The sequence below is a fragment of the Haliotis rubra genome, unplaced genomic scaffold, assembly GCF_003918875.1.
Source record: "Haliotis rubra isolate DU_JTF1 unplaced genomic scaffold, ASM391887v1 Scf65, whole genome shotgun sequence".
Taxonomy (NCBI): domain Eukaryota; kingdom Metazoa; phylum Mollusca; class Gastropoda; order Lepetellida; family Haliotidae; genus Haliotis; species Haliotis rubra.
Window position 1 is genome coordinate 368,207 of NW_025767357.1, and position 27,758 is coordinate 395,964.

General features: G+C 41.7%; 2 protein-coding genes across 3 annotated transcripts in view; both read left to right on the plus strand.

Moving 5' to 3' along the window:
• The window catches only part of LOC124257149 (4-hydroxybutyrate coenzyme A transferase-like), a 37,964-nt gene extending 22,104 nt beyond the window's left edge, over positions 1-15,860 (plus strand). Inside the window, exons 1-8 of one of the 2 annotated variants that reach the window (XM_046691143.1) lie at positions 3,435-3,676; positions 9,342-9,494; positions 10,554-10,793; positions 11,339-11,523; positions 12,763-12,982; positions 13,531-13,668; positions 14,471-14,599; positions 15,271-15,860. In XM_046691143.1, coding sequence (XP_046547099.1) covers positions 3,511-3,676; positions 9,342-9,494; positions 10,554-10,793; positions 11,339-11,523; positions 12,763-12,982; positions 13,531-13,668; positions 14,471-14,599; positions 15,271-15,455 — 1,416 coding nt within the window. In that variant the 5' untranslated portion in view covers positions 3,435-3,510 and the 3' untranslated portion in view covers positions 15,456-15,860. Of the gene's footprint in view, positions 1-3,434; positions 3,677-9,341; positions 9,495-10,553; positions 10,794-11,338; positions 11,524-12,762; positions 12,983-13,530; positions 13,669-14,470; positions 14,600-15,270 lie in introns of those variants that run through there. The other variant, XM_046691142.1, reaches the window with a different exon arrangement.
• Positions 15,861-21,382: 5,522 nt separating this feature from the next.
• On the plus strand, positions 21,383-26,776 carry LOC124257159. The gene is made up of 5 exons (XM_046691159.1): positions 21,383-21,574; positions 22,151-22,282; positions 23,826-23,949; positions 24,694-24,732; positions 26,199-26,776. The coding sequence occupies exons 1-5, from the start codon at positions 21,424-21,426 to the stop codon at positions 26,719-26,721; spliced, it is 969 nt and encodes a 322-aa protein (XP_046547115.1). The 5' UTR covers positions 21,383-21,423; the 3' UTR covers positions 26,722-26,776.
• The last annotated feature ends 982 nt before the right edge of the window (positions 26,777-27,758 follow it).

Consider the following 27,758-nt stretch of genomic DNA (forward strand, 5'->3'; position numbering starts at 1 on the left):
TATTCCTCTCCTGCTCAAACTACACAATTAAATCACGTTTTGATTAAACATAACAATTCTGTTATATACCAAGTTTACACATCAAGTAAGTTTTAATTATGCATAATCAGGAAGAACCCGGATGTCAAAGATTTCAGACCTATTTCCAACAATTCAGATTACTAATTGACAAAAACTGAAAAAAGGCCACATTAATAAAGATTTTGGAATAAATGTTTTATGATTTTGAGTTTATTGTAATGAATAAAGACTTCTCCTTGCGGGATACTGATAATTACAGCTAAAATCTGTTTGTTTTGTTTGTAAAGCAACTTTTACTGCATTTAAAAAATTTCCTCTTTTTTTTATATTTTTTTTTATTTTGTTGCATATTTCAACATTTTATACAAACAGTTAACAATGATATTCCAATATTCATGATGAACAGTCAAATAGCTTTAGCAGAATAAATCATGTCATGACGACCAAAACTTGTAGAAAGCATTGATATTACAACTAATTATTGACGAACACTTTGTTAGCATATAATATTCGAACAGTTTATGTTGAAAAACTTGAAAACATGGCATAATGTTGTTAAACTTATATCGAAAAATTAGTTCCTTGAAGAGAATTAACATGATATTTATTTATTTATTCATTTTTCTCAATCTTAGTTTACCAATTTTCATCCATTCACAGTAAATAACGAATTTATAGGCGACACAACAATCAATTATTACTTTCACTTTTCACAATAAGGTAACTTGTTTTAGGACAGAAAACACCTGTTTTAAATATAGGCAATTAACCTAATTAAAGTACATGATAATTTCAATGATGTTTTCGTTTTTGAAATGTTAAATGCTTGCTCTATCAAATTATAAAGGTTTAGAATTTTATTTCAGACAAAATTAATTTGTAAAATACATTGTGGTGCTTATTGTATGCTCAGATGTATATTGAAATTCTGTTCAAAGTAAGCATAAAACAACTCACTGACTCACTCACCCACTCACCCACCCATCCACTCACTCGCTCGCTCGCTCGTCCGCCCGTCCTCCCGCCCGCCCACTCACACACTCACTCACTCACCCACCCACCCACACTCTCAACAAAATAGCTGACACTATACAAAGCTGTGTTAAACAGGAGTTAACTTTTTGTCACTGCTGACAGCTACAGCTGTGTCGTACCGGCGTTGTCAGGCATATGGCGTGTTATCAAGCTCTGGTAACCATGGGTCATACAGATTGGGGAAAGGGTCAACATTATAACTAAACCGAACTCAACAAACTAGAACACGCACCTTGACATGGAGACCTCCTTTCATTCTAGGAAGACTTGCAGCTCGGAGTACGTCAGGTGCTAGGGGGCATCGGCTGATCAGGTCTCTGCCCGATGATGTCAAAACTCAAGGGCTTCGTTAGTATTACTTTCTTCAATGGCATCAATGCTGCCTATATCTGGTAACTTCATCATTACAACCAGAAATATAACAATGATAGTAATAGTGGTGGCCATCGTCGTCGTCGTCGTAGTCGTAGCAGTGGTGGTAGTGGTAGTGGAAGTAGTAGTAAAAGTTGTAATAGTGAGTGAGTATGGTTTTACGCCGCTTTTAGCAATATTCCAGCAATATCACGGCGACCGACACCAGAAAAGGGCTTCACACATTGTACCCATGTGTGGAATAGAACCCGGGTCTTAAGCTTGACGAGTGAACGCTTCAACCACTGAGTTACCCCATCGCCCCGACTTCACCATGACACCAACAAATGTCATACTGATACAGGTAGTGGTGGAGGTAGTCGTCACCGTAGTGGTGGTGGAAGTAGTAGTAGTAGTAGTAGTAGTAGTAGTAGTAGTAGTAGTAGTAGTAGTAGTTAGTCATTAATGGTAACAGACTTGGACATATTTAGCTTAAAGACTTTTCAACTTATGTTGCAATACAAAATTCATGTATTAAATATACATACATTGATAATTTGAGCTATTTATATATGGACTGAATGTTCTGACATGTCCATGATCAAGGTGTTACAATGACAACGTGTTATGGACAGTACATTGTCCGAGAAGTGAGAAACTCAGCAATGCTGGTCACTGGGCCAAGGTATCGTCCTGGGACTATGACAATCCAGTAACGACCTTTGCCGAACTGGGCTGGTATTTCGTGGCTCGTTAGTAGCGTCACCATTGGCTGGGTCAAACTGGGCTCCTTCTCTGCCCCGCCTATTCACCAATCAAATTTCACCTCTCATATCACTTTCAATTACTTCAAACAAAGTGGCGTCCCCTTATCAGTGGGATCTGATCGATAAGTCAGATTAACCTTGTCAATCTCAGAGAACAACAAAGACAAGATTTAGTTACCTTCACGAAAACACCTTGTTCTTTGATGATGTCATTTCAGAAGATTCGTTGCTCGCAACTTAACAGCGTCGTGAATTAGACGATGCTATATTTGATAGAGGAGTGTATTTTCTCTCAAATGTTGCTCGGCAACGCAATTAAATGCAATAGCCAATCACTAGTGCATTCAGGAATAAAAAATTTTACGTTCTCTTTTTAATAAAACGGACTTGTGCCTCATTGGGATCGGATTGTATTCAAGGAGTCATTATATGAATAAGGTTAAATATTTTTAAAGCTTGTAAACTGTGTTTACATCCTTCCAAATGCTGTAAATATTGTTGTCATTGCATTAGGAGAATAAAAATGACCCGTTGTCGTTGTATGCCGTGCAATAAATCACCGCAAAGAGAACATACTACTTCGCGATAGGTTTGATTTCCCTGTCGTCTTTTATTGTACGATAAACACCAACACACACATAGACTTGATTTTCTGGTTTAATTAAGGCCACCGTCGCAAGGCCAGAACCTGTGAAGATCTGGATTAGTTTTGGTATCCAGCAAGTTGCCGTAAGAGGCAACTAACATAATCAGGTGGTCAAAATCGCTGACCTGATTGACACATGTCATCGTATCCCCAAGTGCGGAGATCGATGCTCATGCTGTTGATCACCGGACTGTCTGGTCCAGACTCGATTATGTACAAACCGCCGCCATACAGCTGCAATATTGCTGAGGGCGATGGTAAACAACAAACAAACATAACACACCTTTGATCTAATTTACTAACATGTTTAGCATCCAGTACTTGTTGTAAATGCTTAATATTGATGATTGGTTGTCACAATGGCCACCAATACGGATACACGAGTACGTGAGAAGAGACACTCCCAAGTTACACAATGCCATGGCAACAAGCAGCTGAAATGCTGGAATATGACTTAAATACGCCTACAGGTGTCGGTGATGTGGTATAATTACACGTAGACCTGCATCAGTGTGAACAATCCCTCCATGACTCACGGAGACTACACAAAATGTCCAGTCTTCAAGGGTAAAAGGTTGGTGTGACATTGTGCATTCTCCGGTAGAACAGGGTCACACTTCACTCCGCGATATCCGCTGATTCGTGTGGCTTGGTGCGATCGATGAAGACAGGGCTCAGACACAGGCAGATATGGCTCTGGCGAGGCGCATTGCCCGAACCTTCCTGGAAAGCCGGTGTATATACAACAGTATATCACGGACATATTACCTATACTCCCCGGAACCGTTCCATCCCTTTCCAGACCGCCAGCCGAAATGGATGAATGCGGAGGAAGCAGTATCCGTCATCAAGTCAGGTATTAACATTTTGTTTTTATCCATAGGTATGTGTGAGCTGTTATGATGCCATGATATGCATATGTGTTATGTGTGAACTGTTATAATGCCATGATATGCATATGTGTTGTGTGTGAGCTGTTATGATGCCATGATATGCATATGTGTTATGTGTGAACTGTTATGATGCCATGATATGCATATGTGTAATGTGTGAGCTTTGATGACGCTATGGTATGCATATGTGTGCAGCAAGTTGATGTTCATACATATGTTAATACGGATCATATTTCATCATCATCATGGGGTTGTTTGGTGGGGGAAGAAATACTGAAATATTAAGTGTAATTATTAATTTTGACTTACACCACACAAAGTGATGACGCCATTTCCGGCTGTATCGGTGACGCATTTCCGACAAATGGATTGTCGCCTCATTGTGTATTGCATGTGAGGGGGATATTTCGACAGTTGATCATTAGGAAATAGTGTTATGATCAGATAATATTGATTTTAGTAACACATACGGGGGGGAAGAGGGATTTTTTTACTTTGCGTGTGTTTGTGACGGGGTGCCGATGGGACAGCATACGCTCCCCTTTCTACGAACACGTGACCCGTGAAGGTACGGGTTAGAATGTTCAGTAACCTATGCTTGTCGTAAGAGGCAACTAACGGGATCGGGTGGTCAGGCTCGCTGGCCTGGTTGACACATGTCATCGGTTCCTGTTGATAACTGGATTGTCTGGTCCAGACTCGATTATTTAAAGATAATCAATAATCGTAAGAAATAGTGTCGTTTTTTATGTATAGACGGAATTGTTTCATAGGTGTCAAACAAGGTTTCTACGCCCTTCAATATATCTATTCCTCAATGCAGCACATGTTATATTTGGAATTACACTTTCTCAGAAAAGTACTGATTCTTTTACTTGTGTTGACGGCGCCTGAGGTGGTTGGGCGGGTGACTATGTTTGACGGCGATTAGGTGCCTGACTCTGAGGGTGCGGGTTCGAATCCAGGATGGGACTCAACCCAACAAAAGTACAAGATTCTGTACTTTAATGAGAAAGTGTTTTATTCCAAATATAACATGTGTTACACTTGACCACTTTCTAAATGGCATTGTGTATTCATACTACTTAATGACTGAATTTCCTGACACAAGATTAATATAAATTTCCCTTGGGATAATAAAGTCTTATCTTATCGTATGTTACAAAACCTTGCTGGAAGAAAAGGGGCGCGTTCCTCTTATCTTGAGGTCGATCAGGCAAAGGTTTTCAACAGGCAAACAGTATAAAAGCTATACCCTCTCTCAACTTGTCAGTTTATTTATTACAACACGACGCTGGGTAACGGCTTTATCACACCAGTATTTGCCTTGTCCCGTTCTCTCTTTTACATTTGTATAGTTGCAGTCGGTCCTTCTAACGTGTGGGGATATGGGCAAACTGTCAGGCATTTTTGATGGACTTCGTGCGAATCAACTCAGTAAATAATTTTTTACAGGAATATGTACCCAAAACACAATGTCATTAATTTATTTATACATGCCTGCTAGGCAATAAATCATGGGTGCTCCACTGTGTAAATAGTGTAAATATATACTTTACTGTAGGTTACACTGCGAGCATGCCAATAGTATGCAGTAAAACAATAAAACATCGTTTTAACAAGCTCATATGGAGTTTGTTACTCGACAAACCCTCGGCTGTCATTTTGGTGTTTACCACACTAAATCTGTGCACATACATGGCTACATTGCTTAAAATAGTTTAAACACAAATCATATGACAGTTTATTCATTTTGAAACTCAGTAGTCAACTAGTACGCCGCTTCACTTGTTGATTAAGGTAATAGCAATGCCAGAACGTTAGATCCCATTGACAAGACCTTACAAATGAGGTAATTTGTTGATAATATTTTTTGCATGATCAATTGAAGCAAATTCTAAATGATTAATTCTTCAATTCTAAATCCCCAGTCCCCCAAGTAATTCACTGGCGTTTAGCAGTAACAGTGATCTTATCTCGGCGAGTGCAGCCCTAATGTTTGCTAAAGTCCATTTCCTTTTGTTTCATGCAAACGCTTAATGTAGCTATTAACTCATAGCTTGCAGTTGATTAACTGCATAGATGACGTGGTGGGGGTAAAAGTGGTGGCTGGAGTACTCACTCTTGCTAACTTAATCACTGTGTATGCAGTACTGTGTACCGGAGGGAAACAAAAAAGGACATCGCATTGTTTCTTAAGTATTTCTAATATTTTCACCCACAGTGCCACACCAAAGGTGGAAAAGATGTACCAGAACACTTTCATGTGTTATTTGTTCGCCTCAGAATGTCACACACCACACTCACATACACAGCGACACACACCACACTCACATACACAGTGACACACACTACACTCACATACACAGTGTGACACACCACACTCACATACACAGTGACACACCACACTCACATACACAGTGACACACACCACACTCACATACACAGTGACACACACCACACTCACATACACAGTGACACACCACACTCACATACACAGTGGCACACACCACACTCACATACACAGTGACACACACCACGCTCACATACACTGTGACACACACCACAATCACATACACAGTGACACACACCACACTCACATACACAGTGGCACACACCACACTCACATACACAGTGACACACACCACACACACACACAGTGACACACACCACACTCACATACATAGTGACACACACTACACTCACATACACAGTGACACACACCACACTCAAATACACAGTGACACACAACACACTTACATACACAGTGACACACACAACACTCACATACACAGGGACACACACCACACTCACATACACAGTGACACACACCACACTCACATACACAGTGAAACACACCACACTCACATACACAGTGACACACACCACACTTACATACAGTGACACACACTACACTTACATACACAGTGACACACACCACACTCACATACACAGTGACACACACCACACTGACACACACAGTGACACACACCACATTGACATACACAGTGACACACACCACAGTGACACACACCACACTCACATACACAGTGTGACACACCACACTCACATACACAGTGACACACACCACACTCACATACACAGACACACACCACACTCACATACACAGAGACACACACCACACTCACATACACAGAGACACACACTACACTCACATACACAGTGACACGCACCACACTCACATACACAGAGACACGCACCACACTCACATACACAGAGACACACACCACACTCACATACACAGTGACACACACCACACTCACATACACAGTGACACACACCACACTCACACACACAGTGACACACACCTGACTCACATACACAGTGACACACACCAAAGAGACACATATTGTGACACACACCACACTCACACTGACACAGACGGTGACACACCACGCTCACACTGACACAGACAGTGACACACACCTCACTGACATACACAGTGACACACACCACACTGACACACACGGTGACACACACCTCACTGACACAGACAGTGACACAAACCACACTGACACAGACAGTGACACAAACCACACTGACACACACAACGCTGGCTGTCACACATACTGACACACACGATGATATACGTACATTCATATAAGAATTCTTTACACATGGCAACAGGTATCTTAGACATATCGTACATTAAATCCCCATTGCTTAACGCTGTCAGCATTGCTAATGGCTTCCAGCAAAGATGTCTTCTTTGTTGTTCAACGCAACATTCAACAATATTTCAGTCTGCATGACAGCGGCCTGTAAATAATCGAGTCTGAGCCAGACAATCCAGTGATCAACAGCATGAGCATTGATCTACGCAAATGGGATACGATGATATGTGACAACCAAGTCAGCGAGCCTGACCACCCGACCCCGTTAGTCGCCACGACAAGCATGGGTTGATGTAAATCGATTCTAACTCTCTTCTTCACGGGTATCAACAAAAAGGGACATGCCTGGACCCTGCAAACCAGCAATACTGTGAGCAGGATGCCACGCAATCGTTGTAATTTCAAACGCAAACTACCACGTCACACAACTCAACCTCCTGATCCCCATTTGTCTCAGGTGAGACAAGCGTTGGAGTCTCACTAGGACATGGGCAAGGCTTTCCTTGATAAAACAGAATGATAGATTGATTACCACACTCTTGCTCTGGGTTTAAAGAACATTAACTATGATAAGAAGTCAGATGTATGAAATCCCTGAGTTACGGTCTAAGTTCATGTCACTCTGGTATTCATATAATGTCGCATATGCCCGTCTCCACGATGCACACCCCGGTGTATGATAAAGCAAATAGAGTTGAGGTAGTGAAGGTTTACAGAAAGTCGGTCAGTGGAATACTTTAAACTAGATTCAACATTGCTGATTGCGTAAAATATGAATTTTGTTAAAAAAGCAGTGTGTTAATATTTAGTTACGTATGTATTATTCTTTTGTCTTTGTAAATAACAAGCAACCAATATGCACACCTACACCAACCGACGCCTCATTCTCGCATGTTAGTGTGCAAGTGTGGTTGTGTGAGAGAGATAGTGTGCTAGTATGTGTTTGATTGTTTGTGTATGTGTGAGACAGTGTTTTACTTTAAGTGTATGTACGAGGTAGTTTAGTAGGTTGGTGATAACAAGTTAAATTGTGTGATGTGCGAGTGTGTGTTTGTATGTGTCATGTTGTGTAAGTAGCGGTGTGTGAGGGTGAGAGTGTTAGTGCATGTATATGTGTATGTGATAGGGGTTAGCTTTTGCGTGTGTGTGTGTGAGAGAGTGAGAGAGAGAGAGAGAGATAGGGGTTAGTTTTTGCGTGAGTGTGTGCGTGCGTGCGTGAGTGTGTGTGTGTGTTGTGTGTGTGTGTGTGTGTGTGTGTGTGTGTGTGGTGTGTGGTGTAGTGTAGTGTATGTTGTTAGTCTTTTGTGGTGGTGAATGTGTATTGGAGGAGGGGATGGTATGGGTCGGTGTGTTTTCGTGTTACTTTCTCCAGGTGTGCCAGGCTGAGACAATGCGGTCCAGTTTTTAGCATTGAAACTTTCATAAGTCACATTTTCCCACTGCAAATGTAATTTCGAGAAGCACATTCATGTTTATACTTTCTTTTTATGCTTAATAGCAGACACAGTAATGGGTTTGTTCACCTGACTGAGTTGCTTACACATCAGCGAAGCGCTCTGCCATCCTGGGCTGTGTCTACGACGTATGCAACATTCAATATATGTTTATTGGTTTTTAAGCGTTGTGCACACTTTCGTTTTCGGATTTTCCTTTTTGAAATATTTTATTTCCTTAAAGACAGCAAGTCTTTCTTATCTGTTAAAGGTTGCACTACTTTATATGTTCTCGCCTCGACCGATTCAATATACATTGGACATAATTTTAAACGTTTTGTTACTGACACTAAACTGATAATCAATTCTAAAAAACGAACTTAATTTTAATTCTGTAGCGCAATTAACAGGAGCATGTAAGTAAATATATCACAAAACCAAAAGTAATCTTGTTAAGGCTATCCCGAAAAAGCAAATCACGAGTTGACGCCTAGTGGGTCATCATACAATTAGCTTGACATTCGGATTATGATAGAACACTGAACATTCTCTCACTCCAGGACACAAGGTATATATTCAGGGAGCTGCTGCCACGCCCATCACACTGGCGAACGCTATGGCCGTATATGGTAAGAAGGCGGGGCTTAAGGACGTGGAGGTGGTACATATGCACACAGAAGGGCCAGCGACCTATGCTCAACCAGAATATAAAGGTGAGTTGGAAGGTTATTGCCTTATCTCTCGTAAAATCATAAAGAGCCGGTTTAAGAGTTGAACTAGTGTAATTCAGGTTTATGGGCATTTTTCAGTGTGTTTTATCATGTGTTGACACAGAGCCCTGTAGCTCACCTGACACTGCATGTATCTGTATAACTGTAATTCTACCATGACTTCAGTAAATACTGGATTGTGATTGGTTTATCAAAGTCAATCAGAGGTATATATTTTCGCACACAGTATGTTCATCTCCTAAATCCATGCCTTTGTCTGCGCTTATTGGTCTAGAGCGCTGGGGTAGCCTGTTGGTTAAAGCGTTCGCTCGTCACGCCGAAGACCCGGTTTCGAGCGAAGGCCATTTCTGGTGTCCCCCGCCGTGATATTGATGGAATAATGCTAAAAGTGGCGTAAAACCATACTCACTCACTCACTCACTTATTACTCAATTCATATACGAGATGTCAATAGCAAGCCATAAACTGTGGACAAGCAGTGGCAGCGTCGTAAACAGTCAACTGGAGTAACGACTCCACATTTGATATCTGAAGTGTGAGTGAGTGAGTTTGGTTTAACGCAGCTTCGTGCCGTATATATCAATTATATCACGGCTAGTTAGAATTAGATAGAAAGCCCGAAGTGATCTAGTGTTTATAGGTTTACAAGTTTGTGTGAAAAACCAAGGCAGGTTATCAGGACCAGCCAGGATTGATCTACTCGACAAATATAGTCTCATGACCACTGACCTTTAACCACTGGGCCACCCATGCTCACCCTGTTTCTGATAAGTTCAGACATAAAATGAGTGAGTGAGTTAAGTTTTACGCCGCTTTTAGCAATATTCCAGCAATATCACGACGGGAGACACCAGATATGGGCTTCACATATTGTACCTATGTGGGGAATCGAACCCGGGTCTTTCGCATGACGAGCGAACGCCATAACCACTAGGCTACCCAATCGCCCCAGATACATACTGGGAAGCATTAAAAAGAACTATTATTGTCGTTGTATGTTGTGCTTCAGTTAGCATATTACAATATATTCTACTGTTTCAGATCATTTTAGGTCAAATTCATTTTTTATTGGTGGCAATCTACGAGAGCCAATCAACTCAGGGCGAGCTGACTGTATTCCGATCTTCCTTGGGGAAATTCCGCTGCTCTTCCGCCGACATATCATCAATCTTGATGTTGCCCTGGTTTCTGTGACGCCCCCTGATAACCATGGTTACTGCTCCCTGGGTACCAGTGTGGACTGTGCTAGGGCTGCTGTCCAGAATGCCAAGTATATCATAGGTACATTTTTGGGAATTCGTTAATCGGGACTAACATGTCAATACAAAATGTGTCTCAATTCCACTACAAAATTGTTTGTTTCTGCAGCGACCTGTCTGCTTGTTTGTTTTCGTATTTGGGGGTGAAGGGAAGGGGGGAATAGAGACAGGCCGTTTTCCGGTCAGAGTTCCAGATTTCCAAACCACCCCAATGGAAAGAGCACTCGTTTGTATTACGTTATAGTGCATGTATATTTTGCAAACGCATCTGATCTTTTTGGTTTTCAATTATCCTACCGAAACTAGGATCAGGTGCACTTTGCTTTCGTTAAATGGGAGACCGAATTGTCTGATGAGACGTCGTATCAATCTGTGCAGAGTTGCGTCTCCTAACTTCCAGGATCTGAACCCCAATGTCGGCCTATTGTGTTATTTATTCAGCCATCCCAATTCATCTTCACCTACAGGTAGGTTGAACCGTATGTCAACCCAGGAACGCCTTATCTGACTGAAATACGTGTATATTACAGCAGCGCTAACCCAGCTCTCTGGTTCATTCTTTTTTAGGTCTGGTGAACAAGCAAATGCCACGGACATTCGGCGATGGTCTGATACACCAGTCCCATTTTGACGCCATGGTCGCCGAGGACAGACCCCTGCCTGAACTCAAGAAGAGAGTTATGTCCCCTGAGGAGAGCGCCATCGGCAAGTTCATAGCACAGAACCTCGTCCAGGATGTTTTATCGTTAAGGATGGCATATGTACCCGACCACAAGATTCGTGAAGACAGGTAGGTAAATGTCATAAAGACTTAGTTGGTGAATGGCGTTCTATCCCAATAGTGTTCATCGATCTAATTCATTGTCTAATTAAAACTTGATTATAAACAGACAGCTAGAAAATGGCTGAGTGCGACGTTGAACAAGAAACAAACAAACATCGACCACATTTTAAGGCGCCAGCGACAAATTCAAAACCCTTTGAGTTGAAACTCATTCCTGGTGTTCGACCCGTGAAGATCCGAGTTAGAATTGATCTTCAGTAACCCATGCTTGTCGTAAAAGGCGACTAACGGGATCGGGTGGTCAGACTCGCTGCCATGTCCCAATTGCGTAGATCGATGCTGATGCTGTTGATCACTGGATTGTCTGGTCCAGACTCGATTATTTACAGACCGCCGCCATATACCTGGAATATTGCTGAGTGCGGCGTAAAACTAAACTGACACACTCACCCACTCATTCCTGGTTTCCAATACATTACATACACAATGCCCAATTTTTCGTGGACCATTCATTTCTTGAAATGATCGGTATGAAATGTGACATGGCATACCTATGCATAGCAACTGAGCCACATCATCTATTTGTTGTCATTGTGCATGGCCCCGGAAACAACCAACGAGCTACGATAAGTGCGTTTTACTGAAGCGCGTAAATTTAGGCAAGCCCATTAAGCTGATCACCTCACATGCGACTGGATAACAGCCGTGATGTATCTGAAATATTGTTCAAACTCTCGGTGTTTTATTATCATTGCACAGATTTCAATCAAATATACATGCACAGAGTGTCCTAAAATAGATTTACAGCGCCTTGACAAATAATCAATAAGTCCGATGCTCTCTTACATTGCAAACCTGCATTCAGTCTCCCAACGTTAAACTCTGTCTGCAAAGCGACCTCACTGAGAACAATTACGATTATGCCGCATCAAGAATCATTGTGTGAGAACGCAGTGAGAATTCAGGATTCAGACCTGAGAACAGATCATTGCAACTGGCGCTTTTGACGACGACCCGGCCCGATACAGGCGGTCAGATTTGATGATAAGCAGATTTTGCAGCTTTCATGACATTGCAACCCATGGGCGTAATATCAATCCATGCTTAATTGTCTGGATCAGATTGAGCGCTTTGCAGGTCGTCGCAATACAGTTGGGATATTGCTGTCTGAAATGTAAACAACAACAACAATATACCGATCTTCGTTTTAGGAATTGGTTCGATCCCAGACGCGGTCCTGGCAGAACTAGGGAGCCACCGTGATCTTGGCATCCACTCGGAGATGATCAGTGACGGCGTCGTGGACCTCATGAAGACCGGCGCCATCACCAACTCTAAGAAGGTCATCCATACCGGCAAAACTCTCTCCAGCTTCTGTATCGGCTCACGTAAACTTTACGACTTCCTCGACAACAATCCTTCTGTTGGTACGTTTCGATGGGTACAGCTGAAGATGGTTTCAATACTGATTGACTTTGAAATTGTGTAGTGATGGACAATAATTCCGGTAGTGGTTCTCTTTAAGAGAACTGTTGATGTTGGCTTCAGAAATAATGACGTAGGAAGTTTGCCTTGTTTGACAATGCTTCCAGTAAATAGAAATGTAGCCGATGACGAAGATGTTTTTAATCCTTGGCACTGCTTCCAGGTACCAGAATTGTTGACGTAATCTTCTATTAAGACTGCCATACATATTTTGTAATGCTGCTGAAAAACTTACATTTGTGATTGGCTTGACTTTCAGAAGAACTGTTGACATTCAATAATGACTGATGCAGATATTTTGTAATGCTTGACATTACTTAGAGTAATGGTTGACGTGATTTTGAGAGGAACTCTTGCGGTTCAATAACGATTGATGCAGATACTTTGTAATGCTTGAAATTGCTTCCAGAAAGGTTGACGTGACCTTGAGAGGAGCTGGTGACGTTAATTAACAATTGATGCAGTTATTCTGAAACGTTTTCACTTCCAGTAATGGTCGACGTGGCCTACAGTAACAGTGAAGCCATTATTTCCCAGAATCCCAAGGTGACGGCCATTAACTCAGCTATTGAAGTGGATCTCAGCGGCCAGGTGGTGTCTGATTCAATAGCAACAAGAATGTACTCAGGTAAGAGGGCTGGTGGAGTAGCATAGTTACTCGAGAGCCCGGGTTTCATTCCCTACATGAGGACAATGTGTAAAGGCAATTTCTGGTAGCACCCTCGGTGATGCACCTGCAATGTTTCTGAAATGGCGTGTAACTGTATTCACTCACTCACTCTGTGGACTCACACAACAAACTGTGAATGAGAAGTCAGAAAAAAGCGAGCAAGTATAAACTTTATATATTTATATTTACAGTTCGAAATATCTCTAGGCGTAGTAGTAGTAATAATATTAATAGTAGTAGTAGTAGTAGTAGTAGTAGTACTACTACTACTACTAATGAGTGAGTGAGTTTAGTTTTACGCCGCACACAGCAATATTCCAGCTATATGGCGGCAGTCTGTAAAGAATCGAGTCTGGACCAGACAAGCCAGTGATCAACAGCATGAGCATCGATCTACGCAATTGGGAACCGATGACATATGTCAACCAAGTCAGCGAGTCTGACCACCCGATGCCGTTAGTCGCTTCTTGCAGTAGTAGTAGTAGTAGTAGTAGTAGTAGTAGTAGTAGTAGTAGTAGTAGTAGTAGTAGTAGTAGTAGTAGTAGATAGAGGGGGAGGAGGAGGGGCAGCAGCTAATACTTGGTTCAACTCACAAAGCATAAATAATTTCTCAAGATTGTTGTGTGTCAGTATCCGGAGTAGCCATGACAACATATAATTGTTTAGCAGATACACATGACGTCAAACCTTCGTAGAGTTTTAAGAGATTCACGTCATGTACACGGATGATGTATTGGTGAATATGCATCCATTGCTTCAGGTTTCGGTGGTCAGGTGGACTTTATACGAGGTGCAGCCCTCTCGCAGGACGGGAAGGGCAAACCCATCATAGCTCTTCCTTCACAGACAAAGAAGGGGGAATCGAAGATATCTCCTTTCATCAAAGAGGGTAAGACACCTTTTGAAGGGAGCGGGTGGGTAGAATAGCGATTGTCTCGCCGGCTGCCAGTGACGAGACACTACTGGGGAATCTTTTTTACTTACTTTTTGTTTGTTTGTTTGTTGTTTGACTCCATGCTGCATGGGTCGTCTGTAAACAACCAAGTCTTAGCCAGACAATCCAGTAACTAACATCATAATCATTGGTCTACTCGATACGTGTGTCAGCCAAGTCAGAGAGTTTACCAAGTCCCGTTAGTCGATTCTAACGACAAGAATGGGTTGCTGAAGATCAGTTCTAACCTGGATCTTCACGGGTATCTTCACGTATTATGCCCGATTATGATCTGCGGTCAGTATGAATACAATGTATCTCTATTCCAACAAATGACGCCTAAACGTGGACGTCACCGTCGAATTAGAATATGACTATGTATTTTTAACAAGCGGCGAAACTGATGTTGATCGCTGTTCGTACTGCAGCTGGATACTCGGCGCGGGGAAATTGCGTGTGCCAATGAAACAACATTCGCTCACACGGACAGATTGGTTATGTTTTCTTTACGTTTAAACACAAATAAATAGTTTAATGAGAAACTAAAATAAGGGTTTACATGACTAAGTCCTCAACGATTAGCACATCATGTGTTCCAAATGTACGTGTTTTTCACACGTTTACAGGTGCTGGAGTTGTAACAACACGAGCGCACGTGCATTACGTGGTGACAGAGTTCGGCATCGCCTTCTTGTTCGGCAAGAGTCTGCGACAGCGAGCCTACGAGTTGATCAAGATAGCTCACCCCAACCACAGGGAACAGCTGGAGAAGGCGGCGTTTGACAGACTCAAGTGTATGCCTGCTCCGTGATTGGACGATGTTCTCCAGTCTCACGTGTACAGTTAACACACTATTGGTCAATGTTACCTGGCTTAATTGCGTCCCTGATACGTGATTGGTCAGTGTTACCTTTCTTGACTTGTATCATGTTTGGTGGGTTATCACCAGACTGATAAAATGCTAAGTGTCGAAACTAAAACACTATACAATTTACCCTCGTTTTGGCAAATACCTTGTTCATGATCATGTATTTGACAAAAGTAACCTCTTGGAACTTTATCTGTGTGATAACCAGATACTTGTTATACTTTCATGAGCTATTTTGCGATTGTTGCTATATAATCTATTTTCATATATTAGAGCATTTATGTTTAAGCTTTGCTAAGTAAAATTGATAATTTATGATGTTCCAGTAAAGAATATCAATTTGTTTCACCACTTGTTTGTTATTTGTTTTGATTTGTAAGGAACATAACTCTGGTGATGTTTGTAGCTCAGGAAGACCGGGATAGCTACGATAGTGAGTGAGTGAGTGAGTTTATTTTTGCGCCGCTTCGACAATCGACGGTCTATTCAAACAATCGTAAATAAGTAAATATAACTGAGAGCATGACTAGCGTAATTTTGTTACAATTTGTTGTATTTGTAATCATAGAACAATAAGCAGATCATCCAGTTTGCATTTTGGTTTGAGTTCTTAGAGAACTGGAGTGTCAATAGTGGGAAATATATGTACATTTTATGACGCTTCATGAAAATGGCCGCTCTATATTCCATGGTGACCGTGGCTGAGATTGTGTAACAATTACAGATGCTAATAATTAATTTTAAAAAATCCCCAGATTTTACCCCACAATTTATAAATTAACTGTGTCAATTAAACATTCCACGTCATACTGCCTACAGTATGTACTAACAAGAAATAGCAATACTGATAGGTCAACCCTTGAGTGATTAGCGATATACCACCGTGACTGTCACGGTGAGGGCCCACTTGGTCCGTCATCGATCATATGTGACCCCGGGACAGGTGAATGTAGACTGCACCCTAGCGGCAAAGGGGCGTGTTGGTGTCCCAGGGGTCAATGTACTGACACGCATGACATCGACGAATGGGTGATGGAACAGTTACATTGACTTATACTGAGGGTCGCCCCTTTTTAGCTATATTTTTAAAATCGCCCATTTTGCATATGTAAGTACAAACAAACAAAAACGTGGAAATAATTTTCAATAATTTATGGCTACTTCTGCAGATTGGTGCTGCTGTGTGTCAATATACAAATCATTGAGTAAAAACGTGTATAGAAATGCAATACTGATTCTCCAGTATACAAGGGATTGAAAAACAATTGTTACCAAAGACAATATATTAAATCGAAATCGAAAGCAGGTGAAGTAAAAAATATGTCCATGTCAGCGCCATTGCAACAGATATATTGATAAACATCAACTCACGCAAAACACCGTACACATTTGTAAGTACAGGAGCCATAACATATATACAGTATATTGTCAAAACATACGACAGCAAACACCGACTTCACACAAATGACAACATACATGAACTTCATTACAAAAATACACGAAGGTGGCCAACTCCAAATACCCTAAAGAAACAAAAACATTTCCATATTCATATGTAGAGAGTAGACGCAAGTGGCAATATACCCGTCGGCACTCTCACGTGACAACAGACACTCAGTGACAACACACACGTCGGCACTGTCACATGACAACAGACATCAGTGACAACACACACGTCGGCACTCTCACATGACAACAGACATCAGTCACAACACACACGTCGGCACTCTCACGTGACAACAGACATCAGTGGCAACACACACGTCGGCACTCTCACATGACAACTGACATCAGTGACAATGCACATGTCGGCACTCTCACATGACAACTGACATCAGTGACAACACACACGTCGGCACTCTCACATGACAACAGACATCAGTGGCAACACACACGTCGGCACTCTCACATGACAACTGACATCAGTGACAATGCACACGTCGGCACTCTCACATGACAACAGTCATCAGTGACAACACACACGTCGGCACTCTCACATGACAACAGACATCAGTGGCAACACACACGTCGGCACTCTCACATGACAACTGACATCAGTGACAATGCACACGTCGGCATTCTCACATGACAACAGACATCAGTGACAACACACACGTCGGCACTCTCACATGACAACACACATGTCGGCACTCTCACATGACAACACACATGTCGGCACTCTCACATGACAACACACATGTCGGTACTCTCACATGACAACAGTCATCAGTGACAACACATACATCGGCACTCTCACATGACAACACACATGTCGGCACTCTCACATGACAACAGACATCAGTGACAATGCACACGTCGGCATTCTCACATGACAACAGACATCAGTGACAACACACACGTCGGCACTCTCACATGACAACACACATGTCGGCATTCTCACATGACAACACACATGTCGGCTCTCTCACATGACAACACACATGTCGGCACTCTCACATGACAACACACATGTCGGCACTCTCACATGACAACACACATGTCGGTACTCTCACATGACAACACACATGTCGGCACTCTCACATGACAACACACATGTCGGCACTCTCACATGACAACACACATGTCGGCGCTCTCACATGACAACACACATGTCGGCACTCTCACATGACAACAGACATCATTGACAACGCACACGTCGGCACTCTCACATGACAACAGACATCAGTGACAACACACACGTCGGCACTCTCACATGACAACAGACATCATAGACAACACACACGTCGGCACTGTCACATGACAACAGACATCAGTCACAACACACACGTCGGCACTCTCACATGACAACAGACATCAGTGACAACACACACGCCGGCACTCTCACATGACAACAGACATCAGTCACAACACACACGTCGGCACTCTCACATGACAACAGACATCAGTGACAACACACACGCCGGCACTCTCACATGACAACAGACATCAGTGACAACACACATGTCGGCACTCTCACATGACAACAGACATCATTGACAACGCACACGTCGGCACTCTCACATGACAACAGACATCAGTGACAACACACACGTCGGCACTCTCACATGACAACAGACATCAGTCACAACACACACGTCGGCACTCTCACATGACAACAGACATCAGTCACAACACACACGTCGGCACTCTCACATGACAACAGACATCAGTCACAACACACACGTCGGCACTGTCACATGACAACAGACATCAGTGACAACACACACGTCGGCACTCTCACATGACAACAGACATCATAGACAACACACACGTCGGGACTCTCACTAGACTAACAACTAGTCCCTGAAATGAGCATATTTTGCTGAAAAAAGTTCATATTAAAAAAATATATATATAATGAAAAGGAGCCCTGAGGCTTTCTTCTGAAGCTGAGGAAATCTAGACTTGCCACATTTTCTAGACTTGCGTGGGCTTTCTTGGATATATTTGCTTCAGGGTCTATACAACAGACTAGACTCTCACATGACAACAGACTTCAGTGACAACACACACATGGGCTCTCTCACATGACAACAGACTTCAGTGACAACACACACATGGGCACTCTCATATGACAACATACATCAGTGACAACACACACGTCGACAAGTGCTAAAGTCGTAAAAACTAATTTTCTTTACGGAACGAAATATGAAAGGAAATAAAACGAACAATAACAATATCATTTAGAGACTGCATCAATATGGGGCAGATTCAATTCTATACTAGTTAATGGACCAATTAGTTTATCTCATTACTTGGTTTTCGCAAGCAAACATATTTCTTCAACGCCTCAAGGCTTGAACAGGCAAGGAAGATTGCGGGCGACTGTGATCCACCAGGTAAATCACTCTTGGTGTCCCCGGGGTGCGTCTTCCGCCTTGTGAGTTCATCTCACACTTGAACTGGAAAAACAGCGCACGAGGACGATGCTGGTATGTATCTCGCAGGAATATGATGCTTATCATGATTATATTACTGTAATATTACACATAAGGGCATAGATATAGAAATAATTTCAGTAAATCCCACTGAGCATTATAATGTTTATTTCATGCTTATTGGTTGTTCATTCCAATTGTCCCATTGTTTTCACTGGAAGAAGCCAACAACGTGACGTCATATGATTTTGTCATCTATTCTTAAATTATGAATGTTTTTGTGTGATCAAATTAATCGGTATCACGGATTACCTGTCCCTCAAAAACGAAATTAATGTTTCTGAATTCGAGACAGATAATCTGTTTATCCTTCAAGCTCGCGGGTTATTCTTCATTCAAGGATATCAAGTCAACCTGTTAATTATCTAAGGCTCAAAAACCTTTAAATGTGCATCGATGTGTACATTTGCTATATATATATATGAATCTTTGAGTGGTTGTAAGTCAGTTAGACGTATATGTATTTCTGTACATCACTGAGTGAGTGAAATGGGCTTAAAACTTATTTTCTTAAGACTTCAGTAGTCGGAGTATATAGTGTTGAAAATGTTGGTTTCGAACTAAGCTGATCGTGCCCCGGCTTTGGAGTGAGTGAGTTGGGTTTACGCCGTTTTAAGCACTATTCCAGCAATATCACAGCTGGTGACACCAGAAATGGGCTTCACACATTGTAGCCATGTGAGGAATCGAATCCGCGTCTTCGGCGAGACGAACGAACGCTTTAACCAATAGGCTACCACAACGCCCCTCCCGGCTTTGGAGTGCATGAATATGCCTTATCCTTAGTGATGTAATATTATTGGTCTCTGTATTTGTATAATAGACCGACCCCGTGTGGATTTGTCAGGACAGGAGGTCATCAGAACGTAATATTGCCTTCAGAGGCGACTCAGTGGTCAGATGGTCAGGCACGGTGATTGCTGAGGTGTCATCGCACATCGGTGCTCATAATATCAATCGTTTGTCTAGTAATGATTCGATCATGTACAAGCCACCGTCATAGATTGATGAGAAATAGAAAATATAGAAAACAACAATTGGCCGAGCCCTAATCCTAGACTAGCAGCTAGTCTGTGAAATGAACATGTTTTACAGAAAATATAAGTTTTTAAATTATGATTGTAAATATAATATGAAGGAGCCTAGGGACTTTCTTCATTTTCAGACGCTGTGGAAATCTAGACTTGCCACATTTTCTAGACTTGCGTGGGCTTTCGTGGATATATTTGCTTCAGGGTCTGTACGAAAGACTACCCTAATCCCTAAACATTGTACTGACATGTTACTTTACTGGGATATTTTACTCTGACATTTCAGGGGTCATTCACATTTCTTCACGGTATTCATTGTAAATACCACCAAGGGTATGTCAGCAAGGTTATAACAGGAAGAAACCGTTCGCACGAACATGATAAGAATTGATCAGTTAGAGATATAAGTCTTTCTTGTGAACTTGTATATTACAGCTAACAAATAAATACTTTTTAATTGACAATTCAAGAAAACATTCCCATCTACATTCCAATTCCCATTCTTAAACTGTATTTAGAAATATGTAATTGATAATAGAGTGAGTGAGTGAGTATGGTTTTACGCCGCTTTTAGCAATATTCCAGCAATATCACGGCGGAGTTGATAATAGAAGGTGAGCAGCTAATTATAAAATGTTTGCAACAAATCATTACCATTATCATGGTTGTTGATATTTAAAACAGCTTAATATCCTTCGAAAACAGGGCTTCAATAATGTTCGGAATTAATCGGAAATAGAGTTATCGTTCTTGGTTGAAGTAATTTTATGTTCTATGCCATTATGAAATTGTTATCGAGGGGCACGAGTCGCTATTCGGCTTGACCGAGAATAACACGAGTTGTTCACAAATGGCATAGTTCAAGAGTCATTCCATATCCCTTTCTTTCAGTTGCACGTGCTAGCTCTAGCTATTTTGTGCACGTGCACACGTGCCTGGATGACAAGGCTTGGCGCTCCGTTCCGGATACTGTGTCCGAGTGGCAACTCATTGGTAGCCCTGTCCAGTGTCCATTCAAGCTGGGCGGAAGACAGAATCTGGGACTTCCGGTGTGCGCAGACGGATACTACGGAAGAGTGTGAATGGAACAGTAAGTTAATATCATTCGACTGAAACAGCGTGTTTTGCAATAGATCTTCAGTAACCCATGGCGACAAACGGGATCGGGTGGTCAGGTTAACTGACTTCGTTGACGCATGTAATTGTATCACATTTTTTAGATCGATGTTCATGATGTCAATCACTCGACTCATGTATTTACAAACCGCTATTGTCAGCACAAGTGTAAAGTATACAACACAGATGTCTACGTGCACTTGATTTGATTATGTGTTACTAGTATAATAGTACTGTATTATGTGCGTGCGTGCGTACGTGCGTGTGTGCTGGAGGGGGGGGGGGGGGCGGGGGAGAGTAGCCTAGTGGTTAAAGCAACCTCTCATCACGATGAAGACCCGGGTCCACCGCCGTGATATTGCTGGAATTATGCTAAAAGCGACGTCAATCCATACTCGTTCACTGTAATGTGTTGTAATGTTGTAATCCTGGTTGCCAACGTTATATATATAGTTAACGTTTCCAATGTCTGTATTAGATCTAGCAGTTCCCAGGGGTTTAAGTGACTGATTGATGTCAGTTCATTCTACACCTTGGATTTCTCCTGCAGCTGACGTGAACGAGTTGGACGAGCCAATGTTGTTCCAGTGCGGGGACAATGGAGTGGTGAGGGGGATTACGTCATACTTCAGTCCCATGAACCGAGACAGGCGCTTTAGCTTCCTCTGCTGCAAGATCCGAGGTGGGTCATCCATGAAGCCACGTGTAAGGCCATGTAAAATCAGTGGCTTGTTTCCCGTCATCAACTGACCCTGACATTTTGGCATGCTTAACACATTCTTTTCCGGGGAAGGTTAAAATTATTTCCATTCCCAATTGCACATTTTTTTTAATAATCCCTTCATGACAAGTAATGGTATTCGTGGTTAAAAGTCACTTAAACCTACTCTCTGCTACAGAACTAATTATATTTCGTGTTTATATAATTACATGTTCGTCATTGTTACTCAAGTGGCATAATTGCAGTCTCATGAAATTAGAAATTAGTTTCCGCTACCTCTAAATAAAGACCAAACAGGACATCCAATCACGCTTACGGATAACGTCAGAATGACCTTTCGTGAAGTGTGACCTCCCAATGACTCAAAAGACTCGACATGAGCCAACCATAACGAAATAAGGATATGAAGAGATTCATCGAATGAAAAAACATCTAAATATTATTTTGGTATTAATACTACTTTCCTAAATTAAAATACCTACTTTTCAAAATAGTTAAAATTGAAAAACCTATTAAAAAAAATAGCAAAAGAAACAAACATTTAATTTGTATGGCCTAGCCCAGAATTAAAACAACACCAACAGCCATCTCTTCCTCTGTGCACGATTTGGTCTTTGTTTCCACCCCTCCCTGGAGAATGTGTAATCAGAGCGGCTGAGCCTCACATCAAATGAACACCATGTGACGATCCAGCTGTGTTAATGTGTTGGACGCATATGTATATTTCTTCACTTTATTTACTGCTAACGATGGAGCCTCCGTAATGTTTAAGGGGGCACACCCCTCACAGTCGTGTGAAGCGACACATGCGTTGTGTAGACTTGCCTCCCTTGGGGCCTATGATCTCCGGGTCGAAACCCAGTTCACTAAGATTCTGTGTCTAGGTTTATCATACCCTTGCTCCTTAGTTCCACAAACCCCCACATATGTTTTAAGCTTGAGATCAAATTGGTCTTCGTTAATTCGGGTTTCTCCAAAGAAAATATAGCTTGAATATTATTCAAAGCGCTTTAAATTCAAAACATCAGTGCCAGATAACATCATCGATTAAACTACCCAAACTGATTTCATGGTGACGAAAATTGTTTAAATTGATCACTGAAAATCAGTCATGACACCCGGTGTTCGCGAGAACACGTCCTGCTGCACTGGATGCATTGGTCACTGACACAATAATGTACAGGAAGAAATATGTTTCATTCCAGAACGTAACGCAGCATTTGAAATTAACCCGTTTTGTATTTGTATGAGTTTGAATGGCTGCCTTCAAGCGAAAACGTTTCTATCGATCTCGACCTGTGTTGTACTTTAAATGAGGTCACATGCATGACCACAGTTTTCCAAGCACCCGGAATCACTATTTTATTGGATATAATATATGTGATAAACAGTGTGTATTTATTCACTTCATGTTGTAGATTTCCGGTGTACCCCCGCCGTCATATTGCTGGAACATTGTTGATAGCGGCGTAAAACTAAACTCACTCACTCACTCATGTTGTAGATTCCTTTTTGACGTCATGTGAATTCGTGGACTTCCTCAACGATTACGATGGCGGTTTGAACTTCATAGCACCACCAGGCCAGGTCATTAAAGGAGTCTTCAGTCTCCATGACAACGAAATGGAGTACGTAATCATATTCTTAAATAATGTCTACTTGCATGTGACACATTTAATTCAACGTTAAAACAAAATTAACAACATCAGCACATATATTCCTTTTCAGGCATCGTTCCTGATAATAGATATCGTGAGACGCATGCACTTACGCCAGTGTGTAGCTGATTGTGATATTCCAGACAAATGGCGTTTTTATATTGCTACAGGCTTCTGAGAACCCCACCCAGACACAATATAATAACAGAACCAATCGTTATACTGTTGTACAAACAGGGGCGTAGATACCATTATAAAAAAGCCCAGGCTTGCGCATGTTGTTTGCTAAAGATCACCATGACAGTTGGGCAAGCCCTCAATACTATCTAAATATAAAGCTTTGGAACCTATCGGGCTTACACGAAAGTTATTGGCTTGATACGCGCCTGACAAAGCAACCTTAGCCTTTCGACAGTGATAAGTCTATGTTTGGGTAGGGTGCTAAGAGCGCTTTGCACAACAGCCCCCAGCCCTTGTTTTATCCCTTAGTTTCGGGTATCATACAGGGTACATATAAAAAGTCTCAAATGTCGGTAGGAATGACGTGGCTGGGCATCGAACCATAGTCCTTCAGCCAATATGGCAGGCACTCTATCCGCTAGACCACAGAGGATCTCTATTCTAAATGAATTGTTCGATTAATTCGGCGCCGAACGGTTAAAGAATAAACACACTAACAAAGAACTTATCAAACGTTGTTTCTTTGTATTTCAGAGATCGGATCTGGAGGGTTGAAGTGTGTGAAGTTCGGAAGTAGGTATTGACGGTGGTATACTAAAATCTACCTTGGTTCCGTTGCTCATTGTTGGGGTAACGTGTAACTCCCATACATTATCACACCCGTGCTCCAGTCTTGGCGCTAAGGTCTTTTATACAACCACAAACTGGAATATGTACCAGTTAGACAAATCCCTATTTCTTCAGCGGTGTACTTCCGTTCGGATTTGACAGGAATTTGGGATAGACAGGTGTCCGTTGTGACGTGGTGCAGGATAAGTACAACGTCCAATATCAGCTTTGTATATACTGTGCAAAATAAAGGGACTGTTTATCTACTATCTACTGATCAGAGGCGTTGGTGGACATATTCTCAGTCACAGAAGGGAATGAATGAGGTAGTATCGTGAACACCATGCCACATATGGTTAAGTCGAAACTAGTCTCAGTAATAACAAAACGCAAGGTAAGGAATTACGGCCATTGTAAGTATGTTAAGGTGGAGGGATGACGACCATTGTAAGTATGTTAAGGTGAAGGAATTACGACCATTGTAAGTATGTCAAAGTATAAGAATTACGACCATAGTAAGTATGTTAAAGTAAAGGAATTACGACCATTGTAAGTATGTCAAAGTAAAGGAATTACGACTATTGTAAGTATGTTAAAGTGTGGGAGGTACGACCATTGTATGTATGTCAAAGTATAGGAATTACGACCATTGTAAGTATGTAAAAGTAAAGGAATTACGACCATTGTAAGTATGCTAACGTAAAGGAATAACGACCATTGTAAGTATGTCAAAGTAAAGGAATTACGACTATTGTAAGTATGTAAAAGTAAAGGAATTACGACCATTGTAAGTATGTAAAAGTAAAGGAATTACGACCATTGTAAATATGTTAAAGTAAAGGAATTACGACCATTGTAAGTATGCTAAAGTAAAGGAATTACGACTATTGTAAGTATGTTAAAGTAAAGGAATTACGACCATTGTAAATTTGTTGAAATAAAGGAATTACGACCATTGTAAGTATGCTAAAGTAAAGGAATTACGACCATTGTAAGTATGCTAAAGTATAGGAATTACGACCATTGTAAGTATGTAAAAGTAAAGGAATTACGACCATTGTAAGTATGTAAATAAAGGAATTACGACCATTGTAAGTATGCTAAAGTATAGGAATTACGACCATTGTAAGTATGTAAAAGTAAAGGAATTACGACCATTGTAAATATGTTAAAATAAAGGAATTACGACTATTGTAAGTATGTTTAAGTAAAGGAATTACGACCATTGTAAATATGTCAAAGTAAAGGAATTACGACCAGTTAAGGTGTGGGAGGTACGACAATCTTTGCGCTACCTAATGTATTGTGGAGGAGGACCTTGCTGATTGTGCATTACAGGACCCTGTGAATTAATTCCAATGATTGTTTTCTTGTGTACCTTTCATGTGAATTATATCTTTTTTATAAAAATATCCCCATTAATCTCTCAGAGAGATTCCGGCGGTACCATCAATCTCGGACTCATCGGCGGCCAGTACCCCCAGCCAATCAGGAGGTTCCTTGGATTTGCAAGCAAATGAAATCCTTTCTAACTTCCCCCCGCCATCAGCGCTACCCCAGAACGGAGCATCCCCTGCAGGAACGACCAATCAAATACAGCCGGTTTCGGGAACAACCAATCAAGTGCAACAGGTTTCGGGAACAGCCAATCAAATGCAGTCCAATCAGGCTAACTTTCAGAATGCAGCGACATCTAGTAGTCAAATGAACTCGGTAATTGGAGGTAACTCTAATCAGAACGCTGTTCAAGGCAACAGAATGCAATCTACATTCCAACAGCAACGGTCGCCTCAAGGTCAAGGCAATCGTCTGAACCAACAAACGCAGAGGAATGGGATGGTCACTGGTCTGAACCCAAACCAGAATCGGTTTATGCCAAATCAACAGCTGATGGCAATGGGTCGGTTTCCTGGCATTCAACCAAACCTAAACGGCATGTTTTTCAGCGGTTGACATAACTATGTAATTTCCTGAGGTAGAAATACACATTAAATGTGAACACACTGTGTATGTAGTGTTTCATTGTTTTAGATTGTTAGTTTGGTTTATCTTAATGTAAATCCCGGGTTCGACTCCCACATCAGTACAACGCGTGAGACCCATTTCTGATGTCACCTGCCGTGAATTTGCTGGAATATTGCTAAAAGCGGCGTCAAATCCAACTAACCCACTCACTGAATGTAAGATCGGTGCTTCGGAAACGATCATATATGTCTGGTTATAACTGTGGTATCCATTTTCAACTGTCATCTATCATAACATCAAAGACCGCCTCCGTGGTGTAGTGGTTAGAGCGTCCGCCCGGAGAGGGGAAGGTCGCGGGTTCGATCCCCGATCGCGTCATACCAAAAGACGTTACAATATGGTACTTGTTGGTCCCTGCCTGGCGCTCGGCATTAATGGGTACAACAAGGACTGGTCGGCTCGGAGTCAGTATAATGTGTCTGAGTGGGGTATTCATGCTTCACTGCGGCTTGGTATCTCAGTGGGCTAGCACTATAAAGCCAGCTTCAGTCTGGGCTAGTACAAGCAGCCACACATACACATACACACGCATGCACGTCGTCATATGAGCGAAATATTAAACGACGTTAAACCCAATATCTCCTCCTCCTCATAACATATATATATATTCTGTTATATTAGGGCCAGGACGTCTCGGAGTATATTACTTACACGATGGTCATAGCGCCATTCAAACACTTTATCATGATATTGTTTGTAGAAACAATACGAGTTTCTTTCTTTAGCATGAATTTCAGTAAGGATTGATAAGAAGAGCCCAGATCAGCTCGATGGGCTTGAGCTCACAGTGCCGTACTGGTGTACGCAAAACTATGTGGCCTTATTTTGCAGGTAGTTCGTCAGTGATGTACTGGATTGGCTATTTGTGCTGCCGGATTTTTTCGATGAGCTGGGACTTTGTTTCTGATTGCCTGTAAGGCATGATACAGGAAGTGAGAAAATCCTGCAACTGAGCCTTGAGATTG